We start from the raw sequence: 18,348 nt of genomic DNA, 5'->3' as shown, positions 1-18,348 counted from the left end.
TTAAAAATACATCTGTGGTATTTGCAGTAAGTTGTCTTCTTCCCAATTTTGGTGATAATCACTAGCCACTTAAATCAGAGTAAATTCTAACTGCTCTCCCTCCTCTTAACTTAATCAAAATTTGTTTAGGAGGATTCTGTAGTTAAAAGCCAGAATGGATGGACTGTGATAGCTGTAAAAGACACCTTAATGAGCAGTAACACCACCATTCCTGAGGGGTTATTGTCCAGCAAAAGGCAACCACCATTCCTGAGGGGTTATTGTCCAGCAGTCAGAAAGCAAGAAGCAATCATCTTTGGAAACTCTCTTGATATTTAAATAAATCCATATTAATTAAACAAAAAAAAAATTTCATATAGCAGGCAGCAATCACCTACTTTGAGCAGCAACTTACAGTTTCCCTTTCCAGCAGAAACATCACTGCTGGCTCACAGCACATAGAAAAACTGAGAGGTAACTCAGCTCTTTTCTCTCTGACCCTGTTCTTGTATAGCTGTGAAGTCTGAAATCTGTCTTACATGAGGAGTAATTTGCCCTAAATGTCCCACAGAGGAAGATTCCAAGGCCTCTTTACAATCAGTGCTTAGACCTCCACCAACAGGAAATCATCCTTGAAAAAGTCTCACCCAACAGAGATGTATTTTCTCAAGCCAGTATACAGGTTTCTCAGTTTTAGTAACTGTAAGTAGAAGCTCAGCATGTTCCAGTTACTGAGTTCAGTCAGCAACAACAAACTTCAATCTAAAGGACTAGTGACTAATAAAAAATCCAGTCTTTCTACAGACAAAGAAAATTTCTACATAGACAGAAACACATCAGCCAAGAAAGCATGCACATTCCATGCTTCCACTTTCCAAGTGGAAAACATTCCACTTAACATGCTAAGTGCAAGAAGATATTGCTCAGAGCTTGTCCACTTGCAAAGCAAACAAGCTGAGAATTCAGGTAACAGCTTGGAAAAAGCAGGACAGAGCAAGAAAAAAAAGAAGATACAGAACTATGAAGTAAGAAAACATAATGGACAGTGGAGTTCTTGTTTTAGCAACTGTATCTACAAGAACAGCTCTGAACAAAGACATCACCTTCATTAGTAAGACATGATGGAAGAGTCACTGCAAGCTCCTGAAAGAAAGCACCAGTTTGTTGTATGGTAACTACAGACAACACTGCTCTTGTGGCATCAACAAGCACAACAGGAGGCTCAGGACTACATCCATGAGTATTGCCTTTAGGTAACACAAATTTATAAAATATACTCTTATATGCTGTCTGCAAAGTGAGAGTATTTTCATAGCATTATAATATTTTACAGCTTTTTTCATAAAGATAGCAGTATAATAACTGATAAAGCTTTGCAGTCATTTGGCTGTAGAAAACAAGACATTTTTACAGAAGGAAGGGGTCATGCACTTTCCCCTTAACACACACAAACAAAAAAAGGGATTCCTTTCTCTGGAGCAAAATGCCACCAGTTCTTTCCTAATGTGACCCACACCAAATCAGCCACCTGGCCAGCTCTAAAGTCTCAATACAGTAATAACTCCAAGATATTACTGTAGAGAGGCAATAAAATAACAAAATAATACAGTCCATAAAATAATAACTTAGAGATACCTAGTTCAACTTTTCTCATCATCACAAAGATCTTTATATGGCATATTTAATTTCTTTTTAAACTACTGAAAAGCAAGATAAGTCAAAGCTTATCTGCAACCCAGGCACTATGGGAAGAACATTTTAAAAGAACAATGGACAAGTATGGTGGTTGTTTTGTTGTTTAATTGTTTAAAATACATCAGGAGACAGTCAATGTTCTGTCTGCCTATCTAATTAAAAATTACAGCACAGACATGCACATAAGGACTCAGCAGTCTTGCAGAGAGGAAAATAATGGAGTTCAAAGCCTAACAGGATAAGTGTCTTGAAATGCAAATAAAGGCATTACTTTACAAAAAACTAAACAAAACAGCCACAAAATACACATGAAACAGACAAAGCCAGAAAAATCAACCAAAAAATATCCCAACCTTTAAATTACTCAGAAACAGAGATGCAAGAAATTCAGCTAATCCCAGCTATGATGTAAAATGCATTTTGTGAAGCCAGTCCTAAACCATCTATAAGCTGCAGGCTTTTAGCTGTCAGGAAACCTACAGGCAGCTAGAAAAACTATTCAGTTATCTTCTATCCTGCAAATATAAAACTCTTCCTGACTATATCACACTAGGCCATACTAGCATCAATTTTCAAATGCAAGTACAGTTAAAATCAAGTGTTAAGCACAAGGCACTGAGAAGAGAGGCTGATGCTACAAGCTGCTGCTGTATCACCTGCACACAAGAGGCACATAGGATTTTTTTATAGTTTCACAGAAAGTGCTGCTTTTCTACTCCATTTCCATCCTGTGGAAACATACACATCACTGCAAGCTGGTAAAAGAAAACAAAAACATAACTCCCCTGAATCTTTTTCTAGGTTGCTGTATGTAACATCAGACTTACAAAGTAAAGCAGTGTAAGCAGAGTAAACATGGTAAAGGCATGCTGAACAACCTGGGACATTGGAATCCAGAGAGGCAGAACATTGCCAGAGCTCTTCTGGCTTTTTACCTTGCAAGCTGGAGCCAAGAGTCCCAGAGTTCTGGCCAGTTCTCAGCACTGAGTTAATATTACCATGAAGCTTTAGACCTTTTTCTTCACAGTGATAAAGATGCCTACGTACAACTGCTCAGAAGCCCTCCTTTGTTTCACTTCCCCTTTGGCTCTCTAGGCAACCATTAACACGGCAAAAACAACAGGCAGGAGAGACGTAATTTCCATCATTTGGTCTTTGGCATAACAACATGGTGTTTACTATCAGTGTCCATTCCCATGAGAAACAATGTTTTCTCCAGTGGAAAAGGAAGACTTTTGCCCTGCAGAGGAGAGGAAGATCTTTCATTTTATGATGGGAAGCTAGGTACAAAAATAGGAAAGATAGCTTGCTAAAAGTGTCCATTTTTTAACAATTCATGTCAACCCTATTTGTCAAGTCACAGCTACAATTCCTTGCATCCAGGTATTCAGGTCCTTTCCAACCTCTGAAAAGCAACATCACACTCCTAAAAATTAAGAGCTTTTTACTCTCTAAAGGATCCTCTTTACAAATGCTCACACAGGTAATGGCAAATCATTTTCAAATTCATTAAACCCTGCACAAATTCAGTGAAAGTCTAAGGCTTCTTCGGATTATAGTACAATTTCTGCTACTATTTCTTTGAAAGGGACCTTCATCCTCCTCTACCAGGAAGACTGAATACGACAAGATAAAATGTGTTGGATTGTAAACAAAACCCTTTTCATCTTTCCTATGCAAGAATTAACAAGCAGATACATTTCACTAAATTCCTCTTCACAATTAAAACATTGAAAAAGTCACCGGTGCAGATGACATTAGAGTGACTGTCAGCCTCACACTCAATTACCCAGATCATCTGCTATCTGCCTTCTGGATAAAGATAGGTTAGAAGATATAAAGAAAACAAACTGTCCCAGACTTCCTGCAATAAAATCCAAGTATCTGATCTGTTTGCCTTATAACAAATATATAGCCTTAAAATACCAAAGGCTATGTAAACACACAAAGCATACAAAAGCAGGAAACATTACTATTTCACTTGCATCATCCTAAAATGAAAAATTGAACAGAAGCCATGCAGAGTTCTTCATGTTTGGGTAGCCTACACTTATCATCTGAGACTACATCTTCCCTTTGGGACTCTCTAGAGGCTGCATTGTTCCCTCTCCTGCCCTCAGCTTTTTCCCAACAGTATTGCATGAAGGCAAAAGCAGCATCCTACAACTCAAGTCCCACTTCCCCAAGAGTTTCATTCCTCTGGATTTAACAACTGCTATGAGAGCATTACACATTTTTAGTTCATGCTTGCAAGCACTGTTCCATCCCACATTGAAGCTTTCTACCAATCAGATTTCTTCTATCCATAAAACATCTATCTCCTCATTTTGTACATAAAGTGTTTAGATACTCTGCAGCACTGCTCTAATAATGTAAAAATAAGGCTGGCTACATAATCCAATCACATCTCACTCTGCAATACCAACAAGGAATTCATGATCTAAAGTGGTAAAAAGTATGATAAAAATAAGTCTTTCCATTTTTAAAAAGCAAAACACTTTATATTGATCATGTTTTCCATTGCATCATAATAATTTTTAAAAGCTGACTGAAAATCACAGGTGATTTAAATGCTGTTTCCAGCAATCATAAATATTTTATAAACCACTTCAGCAGAAAAAACCACCAGTATGTAAACATCAACAATTAGGTAAGTTTGCTATCTATCTGTGATCAATGGCAAAAGGAGCAGGACTGGGAAAACAGAGACACCTTACAGCAGCCAAGTCAATGCATCATTTCCCCTCTTTCTATTGCACAACACAGCTTCTTGTTCAGCCCTGCATGCACACTACAAGCTCCAAACATCCCAAGCTTTATTAGTGCCTCTGTATCACCTTACAATAACATTTTACTTAGAAGTGTCTCCTGTAAGAGGTGGCCATTTTTAAAAAGAGAGAAGATGTAAAGTCTCAGGTTTTCGCTCCACACAGTTTTGACTGGGTTTTTAGATGGCAAAAGGAAGAAAAGAGGAGGCAATTTTGAAACAATTCTCCTGCACCAGAACATTTTCTGATAATTTAATATAGTGGTATGAAAATGATCTCCTCTGAAATCCATAACTAGTGCCTAATTTTTGTATTGGACTAAGCCAAGAAGGGAAAAAAGCCACACCAAGTCCTATAGCCAGCAAGGTGTGCTTTCCATCCCCAGCCTGAACCTATGGACTGCTTCTAAACAGTCAGCAAAACCAGAATTAACAGCAGCAACTCTGCTGGTCAAGGTTCAATTCTACACACAGGGTCCCCTGGAAAGCTTTGGGGAGCCCAAGAATCGGACAAGGAAGTTTTCGTGCTGTATGAATAGGACCTGCAACATATTCTGCACTCAAGCAATGTGATTGATACTGCTCTGCTCACTTGGGTGACTGCAGACATTCCCACAGCCAGGCAAGTGTGCATCCAACATCCCAGAGTGAAACTGTAACAACAGCACTGATCCCTGCTCCCCCAGTCCTCCAGGGACTGTAACTGGGGGGTGATTGATTATCTTTCATAACACTATGGAAATTTTAATCTTGCAATTCTTAGGTAAAACTTAAGAACCTAGACTAAAATATTCTATCTAAACCTTGATTCATGAATTATGAATAATGAAAAAAGCCACATACATTCTTTTGTATATTTTTCCAGTAATTCAAAAGCCCAATGAAAAAAAAAATACCATGCTTAAAAAAATATAAAAGAGGTAATCTTCAAGTTCAAGCAAAACCTTATTGCTCTAAAAATTAAATGTCATGTTTTATTGCATTATGTTCTATCACATTTTGCTTCGATACTGTGCTGTTTTCATAATCAAAAATAAAAGTCAAGATGGGCTCTTGAGTGAGAGAGGCAGGGTTGTATGCATGTGATAGCAAGGAAGGCTCACAGAGGAAAACAAGGACAGCAAAGCCTCACAGAATGTTCTGTTATGCAGATGCATTACCTAAAATTAGCAGTTTTGTGATGTTTATGACACTTTTAGTTCAAATCCAAGAGGAAGAACATTTATTCATAGATAGTTGTAACAACAGGAGAAAACAAACTGGATATTTATGACACAATGTGAGTTTGTGGGCTGTAGTTTCTGTCATGTTCAAGCAATGGTGCTTTTAAGGAAATTATCATCCTCTGACTGTGTAACCTCCACCCTTATATGGATTTTACTATTCCTATAGGAGGAATAGACAGAAGCACAAGTCTCAGGCTGCTGAAGTGTACAATCGAGCAGACAAACTCACACCTCAAGCACACTCAACCTCATGAATGCCATGAATTCCCCAAGAAAAATGTAGACTGCATTAAACAAATGTATTTTCTTATTTCAATCCTGATTTCACAGTTCCCTTTCTGCAACCACAAATAAAGAATTCAATGAGAAATCTTTTCATGGCACCTTCAGTCATGTTTCCTTCACTTAAAATGAGATTAATTTCTGGGATTTAGCCCACTGTGTCTCAGACCTTCTCACCTCCAAAACACTTCATTCAAAAGCTCTGTATACCCAGCAGCTGACAAATCACTGACTCTTGCCAGTATTCAATGCTGTGTTAGTGGCCTTTACAAGTAAATCCAGTTAGACTTCAACAAACAACAGTCCTAAGAAAGAAATGTCATTTTAGCCATGAAATCTGACAAACTCACAACTCGCTTGGTCTTTATGTCTCTGTACACTAGCATCATTCAGCTGGGGCAGAGCACACAACCAGTTATCAAGTGAAAAGTGTTGGCAACTACCACAGCCTAACACAAACCTTTTGCCTCCAGGAGCCAGTGCTATTCAGCTAAAAAGTGTTAGTCCTTGACTACCAAGGACTACCAAGAAAGGTGGACACTAGAATTTACAAGTAAATGCTCCTCCTTATTGCACAAGTAGGTTCTGGACTGCAAGTCTCCAGAAAGGGAGGGGAAGAGGCAGGATAACATCTGAACCACAGTACAGCAGGTGAAAGAGTCAAAGATGGTGTCACTCATTCCTCATTGCTGGATATGGAGAGAACAGGCCCTGAACTATGTTGTTCCAGCAAGATGCCAGCACATGGTAAATAGTTCAGAGCCTTGAAGGTTTCTCATTTTGGTAAGAGATATCCATGTCCAATTGTGTTTTGCATTTGTTGAAAAGAAAAATTACACTGAAATCTGAGCTCAAAAGGGCTTTGTCACAACCTGTTTTGAAAAAAGATGCCTGAAACTATGGAAGGCATGCATGGAATTTTTGTTCTGTACACAGATACAGAAGTCAGCTAAACAGATCCCTTGGCTTCAGGAGAGGCAGAGATCCCGAAGCAGCAAGGAAGGAGCTGTGCTGCTTGGAAGTAACAGAGCAGAAGCACTTGAGAGACACCTGCTGCCCACTGAGAGAATCTGTCCTCTTTGCAATCCACATTCAATTATCCTTCAGATAGAGCAGAACAGTGCAGAATCACTTCCATGTGGGGAACAACTTGGTACAGAAAAGCTGACTGCTCACATCAGTAACCCAAGTTTTAATCCCATCTTTAAGAACCTCTCATCCTGCTTTTAAGGACAGCTACCAATCCAAAAGAAGATGTGAAGAACAATTTTTAAATTACAATTATGGACCCAAGTATGTATGCACCAACTCCTCTCAGCCACACTCAAAGGCTGCAGTTTGGCTCAGTGCTCAGACAACACAGATTATTGTATTAACAGACACAGATTATTGTAGTAACAGACACAGATTATTGTATTAACAGACACAGGTGCAGTCCTTGGGGAACCTTCTAATTCCCCAACCGCCTCTCAGCTAAGGGACCTGCAGGGCACTACAAAATACCTTTCAGCAATAGGTTTCACTTTGGACAACCAAAGGAAACATTGTGATGATTTTGCGATGGGCTCATGTTACAATGTAAGCCCAGGAACTTTTCATGGTTTAATAGTGGATACTTAAGAAACAAAGACTATTTCAAGGTTCTCCTTCAGTTGTTTTTGCTTAATCAGTCACAACATTTTAGACAGTCATTAGGCAGATATATTTGTCTGGGTACTGCTGCCCTTAAGAGGCTTGGCACAAGCACAGTATATTTAATTTTTAATTAACTCTCAATTCTGCAAATATTAATTTTTCATTCTATTTGTCAACTTCATCTAGCTCTGTCCAGACAATTAAGCCACAAATCCAGAAACCTACAGAAAGACTCATTAAACATCTGCTAAACATTAAGGAAGGCTTCTAATCCTAAACCAATCTCCCTGTTTTTTAACTTTTCAGAATTCATTCATTTAGCAGTTGAGACACTATGTGAAAGCAGTAGCATACTAATTTTTTTAAAAAGTAACAGACATTAAATTGAAGGCTGCAGGACTGACCAAGGAAGACACTTTACCTGAACAGAATGAACCCAAGTGACTCCACAGCTGCCCGCCTCACGTCATCATTCACATCACTCACCTACAAAAGGAAAAACAGGATATTCAGAATACAGTTAAAACACTTGAGGACCATGTTTCAGACCAGAAGACAGGATTATAGAGAAAGTTAGTTAAAATCATGTTCAGCCTTAGCCCAAACAGCCTCACCCACGTTTGCACACCAACTGCAAGATGATCAAAGAACAGACAGACCTCATCCTTTACAGCTTAATTTATTTTTTCTCCAGTCCATCATTACACAGACTATTCACTGCAAACCTGTTAGCTGGGTAGTTTAGGTTCATATTTTAATTTTTAATAGGTGCCTACTCTGTGATACCAGGTTGAAAGTCTGAAAGTCTACTTATTACCCTAATGAAAGAAGGCCCTGCTGGTTCTGCTCATAATACTAAATAAAGCTTCCATCACTTCACAATCTCTGATTTGGACCAGAATATTAACACTGCAGACACAAAGCCTGACAAAGTGATGTGCTTGCTTTCTGACCAAAAATTTCCTTTTATCTGCTGCTAAGGCCACAGTACTTACAGCCACATGCAGCAGGCGCCTGATGGCCTTGTTGTTCCCTGAGCCACAGTATGCCATAGCCACAGTGTACATGCCAGAACGACGGAGAATCGGATCCTGGAAGAGAAAGCATCAATATTTCACATCCATCCAAACAGTGAGTCAGTAATTCTAACTTTAAATCTGTTCCACTCTTGTGTCTTGAACCTGCTAACAGGTCACATGTCAGCCTCATTGCTTAATTGTTCATTTGGGACAAGTAACAGGACAATCACCAAAGCAGAGTTGTCATTACCAAGTTCAGGGGGACAGAGAGCCTGCTATGCTGCAGGCTGCCCAAGAGTATAGGGCACAGATGTCATCTTGCTTCTTATTTGCAATCTGCAATGATCACTACCAGAGCCTTGAGATGAAGATGACCCACTTACAGCAAGTCTCGTCTGTTTTTAACCACTGCATCCTGATCTACTCCCTGCTGCTGCTCACATGACTATGAAGACCAAGTATAAGGCCAAAGAAATACAGAGCTAAGCAGTATTGTTCTTGTATTTTTGATCAGAGTGCAGCAACTTGTGAAACAGTCCTACTTCAGACCCATGTAAGAACTTCTCTGGCTCAAAAGAGCCAACCCACCACAGCTGGAGATTCACAAATGGACAGGAAGGTCAGCCATGTAACACAAGAGTCAGGGATTAAGTCACAGCTCAATTTACCTTATCTCTGCAGAGACTCTCAATGAGAGCATCAGCCTCCTCCATCCTCCCATACATGACCAGAGCAATTCCAACAGCAAGGCCTCGCAGGATCTTTTCATGCTGGGTTTCCTGTGCGTAGCCAACCATGTCCTCAATAGCCTGGGCATTTTTAGATCCCAACATAACCAACCCCAGTGCCAGGCCAGCTGCCTCACCTGAAAATCACAGAAAAGCAAAAAAGTCAACTCTGTTCCCAAAGTAATAAATACTGTATCTAGAGAATCACACCAGATGTAGGCCAATAGATCACTTCTGGACATCCCCATGCCAAACAACTCCATTATTCATGGCAAAATGTGTTTGTAACCACAATTCAGTACTTTTCCCTACCAAGTTCAATTATCCCTTCCTTGGACCAAGAGCTGCTGAGATCACTTTCTATGAGCCCCACCAATGCAGCAGTAACTCCCACAGGCTTCTCCAAGCCTGTCTCCTAGCTCAAAAAAGCACATGGCTCTGGAGAACAGACACACTAAAGAAAAAACATGACAAAGAAGGGAACAGAGCAAAAAAGGAGCTGTTTAAAGACCTAGTGTGTCTTATTAAAACTTGCCACAGTGCCAGTCATGACAGGACCTTTGAACATTACTGACATATAACTAAAGAACCATAATGATCAGGAAAAGGTCAGTAAGTAAAACACAGCTAGAAACAATTTATGCTGCTAACAGAAAACCTGAGGGGAAAAAAACATTATCAAAAACTCCAGGTGCCTGATAAGGCCTCAGATGGTTATTTGCTTTGAAAGCAGAACATTTACCTGTCACTGCATCATCCTGGTATAGGTTTGTTTTCAGCAGATCGTACACATCCTGACGTGCTGTCCCCATGGCAGCCAGCCCCAAGCCCAGGCTGCCACCATGTCGCACAATCTAGAGAAGCACATGCAAGTTCAGTCATAAAGCAGGGAACAGTATGACTTCAGGTGAAGCAGACATCTTTCCATCAATATTAAACCTGCAACCTTTTAGCCCCAAACCAACCCAAAATGATCTCTTGACCTGCTAGAAATACCACCTTCACAGTCTCAGGCAGCAGGTCCAGTGAAGGAGGCGGAAAAAAGAAGAAAAACAGTTCAAAAGCCCATAAACAGTAAGTAACAGAAGCTTAACACATAGCACAGAAGATTTTCTAGTAACTTCAAACGCTTTTCCCCCACTGAGTGATTTATGTAAAACCATAAATCTGTGCCATGTGTAAAAACCTAGCTAGTAATAAGTTCTAAATAAAAAGGTTAAAAGGTACCCACTTAAAAACAGTCTATAACCTCTTTTATTCTAACAATAGATACATTTTCAGTAAGACTATTAGGATCTGTTCATGGAATTAAAAAAAAAAGTAATTAGATTCCACAAGGAGAAAGAGGCAACATGCTGAGACAATGACCTATTCCCAACTTAAAAATATATTTTTCGTAGACGTCTACAAACACTAACTACAGAAGTAAAACACTTATTGTGCAAGATGCATTAAAACTACAGGTCATGTCAGCAGAAACATTTCGTGGCTTATTTCCTTGACAACTAAGCTGTACACAATAACAGTGCCTGAATGCTGCAGGTCCATTAGCAAAACAAAGCAGATATAACAAATAGTAAATATGATGAAGCTACAGTCACTGTCAAGTACATAAGAAATTCCTAAAAATCTTACCTAAACCTTAAGCAATAGGTTGCTAAAACCAACCTTTAACCAATCTTTAAAACCCAGAGGAGGTTTAAGTACCACACTGCTGCCTAATTACCTCTACTCCCCACTACTAAACCAGACAGCACCCTCCTGCATATTCCCAACAAAGCAAAGGCTCATTGCAGAGCCCAGTACACACATCATTACTGGCATTCTTCAGCTGGTTCAGCAAGTAGTCAATGATGTCCCCGCCGTGGTTGGCATGGATGAGACCCAAGGCATAGAGGCCTCCTCCCTCCTGGTAGGCTGACCCTGGAGAGGTGTCCTTGGGCAGGTAGGTTGCCATTAGCTGTAACGCTTCTTTCTCATGACCCTAGATGTCCAGTGACCAGCAGGAAGGGAAGACAGTGGGAAGTGAAATGGGAAAAAAACAGCAAAGTAATATTTAAACATGTGTTGTAGCCATTATTTTCTCCACTAAAATCAGTATTTCAGTGCCACACATCACCATTCAAAATTACTGAAAGTTTCTACAGTAAGGAACTTTATAGTGTAAAGACACAAAATATGTTATAGCTATGCCAGGTACACTGGACTGCAGGCACTATCCAGAATCCCTATTTCCACATTTTCACTGTTCACAAGTCAAGCATTTACACTGAGCAGACAGAAACGAATGCAATGTTACCTTGTGTATGACACCCAAGCTGGCAGTAGCAGTAAACTTAGCCCAGTTAGTGGCCCTGGCCAGCCACTCCAAATTGTCTCTAGAAGATGAAAAGAGAAAGGTTATACAAAGTTTCTCCTACAGCCTGTTCCTAATCATGCAAAGAGGGTTTAAGAGCACTGAAGACTGCTTTCAAACTAAAAAGCAGCTCCAGAAGGGAAGGCAGCTAACCACATTTCCACTTTACATTTCTCTCCCCTTCATCAGTCCTGATTTTTGCCTGGTTGTAGTCAAGCTTCTAGACATGGGTGATCTCATGAAAGGCAGAGAATTACTCAATAGGTAGCCCACCAATTCTCTGGGAATAGCAGAGTTTCTGCAGCTTTCCTTAAGTCCCTTGTAAGGTCAGCCCTGGCATTTCCCCTAAAAGAGTCACTCAGTACTGTCAGTCTCTACCATAAGAAGATACATCCCAGAAACTCTCTAACTAGTAAACAAAGAGAAGAGAAATTCCAGACCTTCACCCTCCAAGCTGCTCATACAGCTAGCAGTCAAACAAAGCCAGTTTGTGAGGATAGAGAAAAGGAAACAATTCTCTAACACCATTAGAGTTCTGCAGTTACCACTCCGGATGTATCAAGTTAAGGAGGGCAACAATGTTGTTCAAACACCTCTAAATGACATTGCAGCTTCCTTGCCATAGATTTACCTAAGGAACTGGTCACTGGTCGTTCCACAGTGCATAAAGGAGTTTGCTATAACAGTTGCAGTATGACACACAGAATTCCTCACTGCATCCTGAAAGAATAAGAACAATCAGTAGCATCACTCAGCAAAAGATCTACCCAAGGTCACTTAACAAGCTTGCCAGTACAGTAGAAAAATGGACTGTAATGATCCTCAATTTAACCAGCAATTTCCCTGTAATCAGCTAATAGATTGCTAATACACTCTAACATATCCTCCTAGCCATCTTTCCCATGCAAAATGATCCTTTATGTGAGTTTCTATCAGAGATGTGATTACTCCAATTGCCACTTAACTGGAGAACCACCCTGCTCTGCTTCCCAGAACCGAGCACTCACAGCGAGTGCTGCTGACGTTTCCAGGCTGTTCCCAGAACTCCACTGCAGCATCCTGAACACTTTACCAGCAGATGGAAAAGATTTTCCAATACATTTGAAATGTCATCTGAAATAAATGAACCCACTAACAAGCAACCCCTATTACTTTTACTGACAATGTGCATCTTATTTCACAAATAAAAAACTTCTCCTATAGTTTCTAGTAAGCTTTTATGATTCTAGTTTACCTGTAATTTTTCATTTGCCCAACCTTGAGTAACACCTTCCAAAACAAAACCAGTTACTCCATTCACTAACTTTGTCTACATTACAGTATCTGATTGGTTTTGTCTCCAACATGGAAATATTGTTTTTTTACTACATACCAGGATTCCCTTGCCAAGCTGAAGGGCTTACCTAACATCTCAACCAAGATACCAACATACTGTAACCTACAGTCCTGGCTGACTCCTCCCTTCCCAACCAGCAGCATTTGCATTGGATCTGACATGGAGCTGGAGAGTAAATTTTGCCCATCTTACTGAACAGATGAAAAACAAACCCACCAAAAAAAAAAAAGGGTGAGAAAAAGATGAGTTGCTATACCCAATTAAAAAAACCCTAATTAAAATGTCAACATGCTAATAGCAGCCTATCATTAAAAACAACAGCAGCATGGTAAAAACCAACACAGGTTGAATCAGATAAATCCAAGACAACCATATCTAACAAAGTCTCTTACCTTTGTGTTTTTGAGGATCATGAGATCTGTATTGTTGTTTCGTATTAAAAACTGCAGATGTAACTCAATGGCCATTTCCCCACTTAAAATTTTAATCATTTTTGAGATCTGGTCCTTAGGCTCTGGGTTCTTCACATACAAGCAAAAAGGAAAAAAAATTCCATGAGAACTCAACTATGACTGTGTTAAAATAGAATTCATGAGAAGCCACTCTGGTATGTTCCCATCACCATATTCCAAAAACTATCAAGTTTTAGGACTAAAAACACATCTATTGTTTCTGTCCTCGGTGCACAAGCCCAAACCTCCCAGAAATCAAATCTTTTGTGCACAGCAGTGCAGGTGGGAGAAGAGACTCTTCAAAGAGAAATCAGTATTCTTTAATTGAAAGCAAAAGAATACAGTTGACATCTGACATTCTGCAAGCTGCTGTTTGGCATTACAGAGACAGTAAATCTCCTGCCAAGGCAAACCCTCTTATAAATGAACCTGTATTTCTATGGAAGCTTTCACAGACAGGGCCACAAAGCTACAATACTTCACATGAGCCTGTGCTGAGCTGTAACACCATTCTTGTGAGCTACAATCTTTATTTAGAACAACAGCCAGTAGAACTAGGAAACAGATACATTCAACCCCAAGAGCTCTTTGAGAAAAGTCTCCTTCCTCCTGATGAAACAGTTGAAAATGGATCTGTAGAAGCTGAAGTTCATTCTGAGCAGGGTGAAAAGTACAGTGCAGCTCTTTGTCCTGACATTGTTAGCTGGTCACAGACCAGTCAAGCATGAGTAGTTCAGCCCTTAAACTAATTCCCTCAGTTATTTCTTTGTAGTCAGCATTCTTAATTGTGGAAGATTAAGCTAAAGAACATTTCTGGCCACACAGATTGTTTTGGTGTACTTGGCACAATCAGCAAAGCCAATGCAGCAGAAACTCATCCAAGACACCTTTCCCGTACAAAAGCACTGTCAAGGTTCCTTGCTGGGGCAAGAAACTCAGTCCCTTTTGTTTTCTGTGTGAAATATAACTTGAAGAAAACACTTCTGTTTGCCCTTAATTAATTTTTAAGTGATATGCAAGAGTCTTTCAAATATTCCCAAGTTTTGTTTGCAAACATTTACCATGGGGAAAAAGAAGAAAAACAAAAACCAACTTGTCTTGGGTTTTACCTTCCTCTCTGGTAACGCTCCTTGTCTGCAGCATTGGAAATGTCAAAACTGCATTAACTATTCTACATGCTGAATTGCAACTGTATGTGCATGTCAGAAGTGAACTCACTTTCTCCAATACTTGGGAAAAGAAACTAAACAAAAAGATTCCAACCAACTGGGCCAGCAACACAGCACCTGTAGGCCCGAGGTAACTTTATACCCTCATGGAAAAGAAACTATGTTCCATCAGCATCCTCTCCTGCCATTCCTGCAGAACAGCATCAGTTCTATCCAATCAGAACTACAGCTGGGTTCTTGAAAGAGAGGAAAAAAAAATGCATCGAGCTAATTCACTCCCTAAGGTTCTCAGCAGCAGTTAAATTTCAGGCCCCTTCTTTTGAGATGAATTAATTGTTTCAATATCAAAAAGCAAACACATGAGCCAGATCTTTCTGTGTCCTTTTTCAGGACTCAGTAACTCCTACTGAACTCTGACCATTTCCTACTCTCACACAGCTTTCAGTATCTGAACTGCTGGACATTAAGTCAGACTTTTGGCTCTCAGAGATCATCCGCCACCTTGTCTCCAGGCACACAGAAAAGGAATTCCATTCTTTATTAGCCAAACCAATTTAGAAATCCTAGACATCAAAAGAGAACATGTAAGAAAAACTAAGTAAGGTCTGTTTCAGAAATAGCACTCACAATTTCTGCAGACCTCCCTGCTGCACATGTGCTTCCTGGTTTCTCTTCTGCTTCCATAGCATCACTGAAATAAAACAGAAATGAAAAATGCATCACTTGCAATAAGTCAGGAACTGTAATTATGGCTGAACATTGTCCTGAAGGAGCAGCCTAGGATTTGGAGATGATGACTGTAAAAGAGGAGTTTGATAGAACAAGGGCTGACTATCTGGAGCTTACTGCTGAGCAGAAAACTCCCCCTCCACTCAATTTTGAACTTGAAGACAAAGGCCTGGAAAACCCTATTCTCTTATTCCATCTACAGAGACAACAAAAACAAAGATGCTTGTAGGGAATGAACAGACACAGGTGAGAAAACAAGGTCAACAAACAAGGCATCAAGGATAATTATATCCTCCCCTAGAAGCCTTGTGCTTGTCACTAATAGCATGGATCCTAGAGGGTTGACAAGGAATTTAAACATATTAAGCTGTTGTTAGCACCTTGCTCTAATGCTTCACAGGCTGACACAAATTATTCTGTGTCTTTCCTTTTATTTCACTGGAAAAAAAGAGAGGACGAGGAAAATGCTTGCCATGCCTGTGTCACTGATTCAAAAGTATAAATACTCAGCTCCACAGCTGGACAAACCCCTATATTCAACCAGCCTGGACCTAGGTGGGATTCCCCATCACACACTATCAAAGAGTGCTGGGAGCAGGTTGTGCACAGACATGAGAGCTCTGGTGAAAGTACCACTAAGCATTCTATGGTGATTACACAGCAGGTGGAGAACAAACTTCTTCCATGCTGCCCCTGAGCTGGGCAGCAACCTTAGCACAGATTGCCCAGTTCTCCTCTAAGTCACCAAAAGAAGAAATAAAGATAACAGAATGGTTAGGGCCAACTTGGATTTTTCTTAACAGCAGCTTCCTGCAGTTAAAATCTGTGATACTGATCACATTTTTAAAAACTCAAAATAGATTTGAAGTAGCTCTTCTGAACTGCAAGTACAAAAGGGTCTGCTGACACCACATACCATAGAGCTTACTCTTCCCATAAGCTGTTATGTGAAACCAAACTTGCACATAGATGTGATGAGCTTTCTCCCTGAGCTCCCCCCTTCCTTAGCTCTGCAAGTTGCTGCCAAGACCACACAGAATCAGCATTCCCAAGCAACTCATGCTGCACCTTAATGAATTACTGCTCATTAGCTGAACCCCAGTATAACTGCTCTGTGCTTATCTCAACTGCAAAGAAAAATCCCCTTAAAAACCAGATTTTGGTAATATACAATTTTGTTTTGAGCAAACAGCATGTCTTGCCTATACTTAAGTAAAGGGGAATAACCTGACAGCTTGTAAAAAGCATCCATACATGGAATATGAGGCTGCCTTAGAGCGGGACTGGAGCCAAAGAACTCCACCACCTCTCAAGTCAACCTCCTCACCTGTCTTTCTCTGATCCAGGGACAGTGCCAGTGTTGGTGGATCCAGGCACGGAGGCAATGGGAGTTCCAACCGTGCGCAGATTCTGGATGACAGATGACAGGAACTGCTGGCTCGCGCTTTCATACAGGTCAAAGCAAATTTGGTAGGCCATGAGAAGATTATCATCCTTCACCAATTTTTCCAAGATGTCACTCACAGCCTGTGGGTCATCCAGGAATATCAGGCACTGAGCAGGAGAAAGGGAAGAACAGAAAAAAAAAAACAGGAGAAGACATTAGATACTTCAGAATGTGAAAGCAACACTACCCAAGGCCACACTCCAATGCCCTCATCTGCTGCTCCACAGAACACTCCCTCCAAAGATAGAAAACTTTTCTCTCTTTCAGTGAAGACAATAGAAAACTTCATAGAAAACCAAGACTTGTCCTACTAGACACAAAAATTCAAAAGGACATTGAAGAAGCACCAGTCATTCTGTAGGGATGTCTCAGCTGAAATGAAAAAGGCATAATACTGAGTCATATGTACATGGCCTACCAAGACTGGCAAAGATCTGAGAACATCTGAGTAACTTCACAACTGGTTGTCCAAACACTTTCAGACAATGGCTTACCAAAAAAACAAAGCACTGGAAATGTTCTTGTGAGGAATAAATAAAATTCCAAGCTGTGAGCCTATCATCTGATACTCCCTACATAGGCTTAAAATATTCTGTCAGAGCTGTCTGTATCCTCAAACTGTCTTTGAACAGATTTCTTTCTCTATAAATTGAGCAAATATGCAATCTTTACATCTCTTTTTCAAGTTGGTCTCAATCTGATATATGTTGGAAGCATGCAACCAGGAAAATATATTTCATTTAACTGAACATAAGACAGAGAACAGGTAGATGTCACGCCAAATATACCTACAGAAGTGCAACTTCTATTATCTTTAAAGATAACTTTGAAAAGTTTACCTGGCACACATTGATGAAGTCTGGTTTCTCCAGATTCATGTAGATTTTAACTAGAACTCTCAAGACTTTGTTACGAAACTGTTTATTCTGCATCAAAGACATACAGAGCTTCAAGCTGTAGGCCAGCATCCCAGGAACATCATTCTGAAATTAAATTCAGGGATATCAAACATCAGACTGACAAGAAGGATTTAGAGAGAAAAATAAAGCTACACATTTTCTATTTTAAAAAGTAGACCAAATGTGCATATAAATCTTCACAGTTCCCTTTCCTATTTTCAGAAAAGCTTATATACAAGTGTATTGCAGTTTAAAGAAAAAACATTATCAAAATCATGCAGGACCAGTATTTAATTCAGAAGTTAAAACATGAAAATATTAACTTAAAAGTACAATACCGGTCTTCCTTTCACCCTTCTTGTTCAAACAATCAGTTTTGAATGCAGTGAAATTCACTGCGCTAACATTAAATGTCAGCTAAACAAGCCATGCACCAAGAAAAGATCAAGCCTAAGAAACTGATTTGATTACTAGACCTCAAAAAGGTATTTCAAAATGAGGGATTTATAGTGGGTAAGTTATTAAATGCATAAGACAACAAAGAGAACAATGAGAGCAAGATGGATGCCTTATGATTATCACTCATACACAGAAATGGGAAACATCCAAACATACATAAAAGTTGTAAA

At 39.8% G+C, this 18,348-nt stretch overlaps 1 protein-coding gene across 1 annotated transcript in view; it reads right to left on the bottom strand.

The window, feature by feature from the left end:
* PSMD1 (proteasome 26S subunit, non-ATPase 1) overlaps positions 1 to 18,348 on the bottom strand; it is a 66,095-nt gene that overhangs the window by 42,298 nt on the left and 5,449 nt on the right. The window contains exons 6-16 of the mRNA XM_066556741.1: positions 17,660 to 17,803; positions 16,701 to 16,927; positions 15,272 to 15,335; positions 13,416 to 13,544; positions 12,319 to 12,407; positions 11,631 to 11,709; positions 11,142 to 11,315; positions 10,074 to 10,185; positions 9,272 to 9,468; positions 8,580 to 8,675; positions 8,006 to 8,070 (exon numbers count right to left, since the gene is read on the bottom strand). Of these exons, the coding sequence (XP_066412838.1) occupies positions 8,006 to 8,070; positions 8,580 to 8,675; positions 9,272 to 9,468; positions 10,074 to 10,185; positions 11,142 to 11,315; positions 11,631 to 11,709; positions 12,319 to 12,407; positions 13,416 to 13,544; positions 15,272 to 15,335; positions 16,701 to 16,927; positions 17,660 to 17,803 (1,376 nt within the window). The remainder of the gene's footprint in view (positions 1 to 8,005; positions 8,071 to 8,579; positions 8,676 to 9,271; positions 9,469 to 10,073; positions 10,186 to 11,141; positions 11,316 to 11,630; positions 11,710 to 12,318; positions 12,408 to 13,415; positions 13,545 to 15,271; positions 15,336 to 16,700; positions 16,928 to 17,659; positions 17,804 to 18,348) is intronic.

Source organism: Molothrus aeneus, chromosome 10, assembly GCF_037042795.1.
Source record: "Molothrus aeneus isolate 106 chromosome 10, BPBGC_Maene_1.0, whole genome shotgun sequence".
Lineage (NCBI taxonomy): Eukaryota > Metazoa > Chordata > Aves > Passeriformes > Icteridae > Molothrus > Molothrus aeneus.
This window is presented reverse-complemented; position numbering and strand designations above follow the sequence as displayed.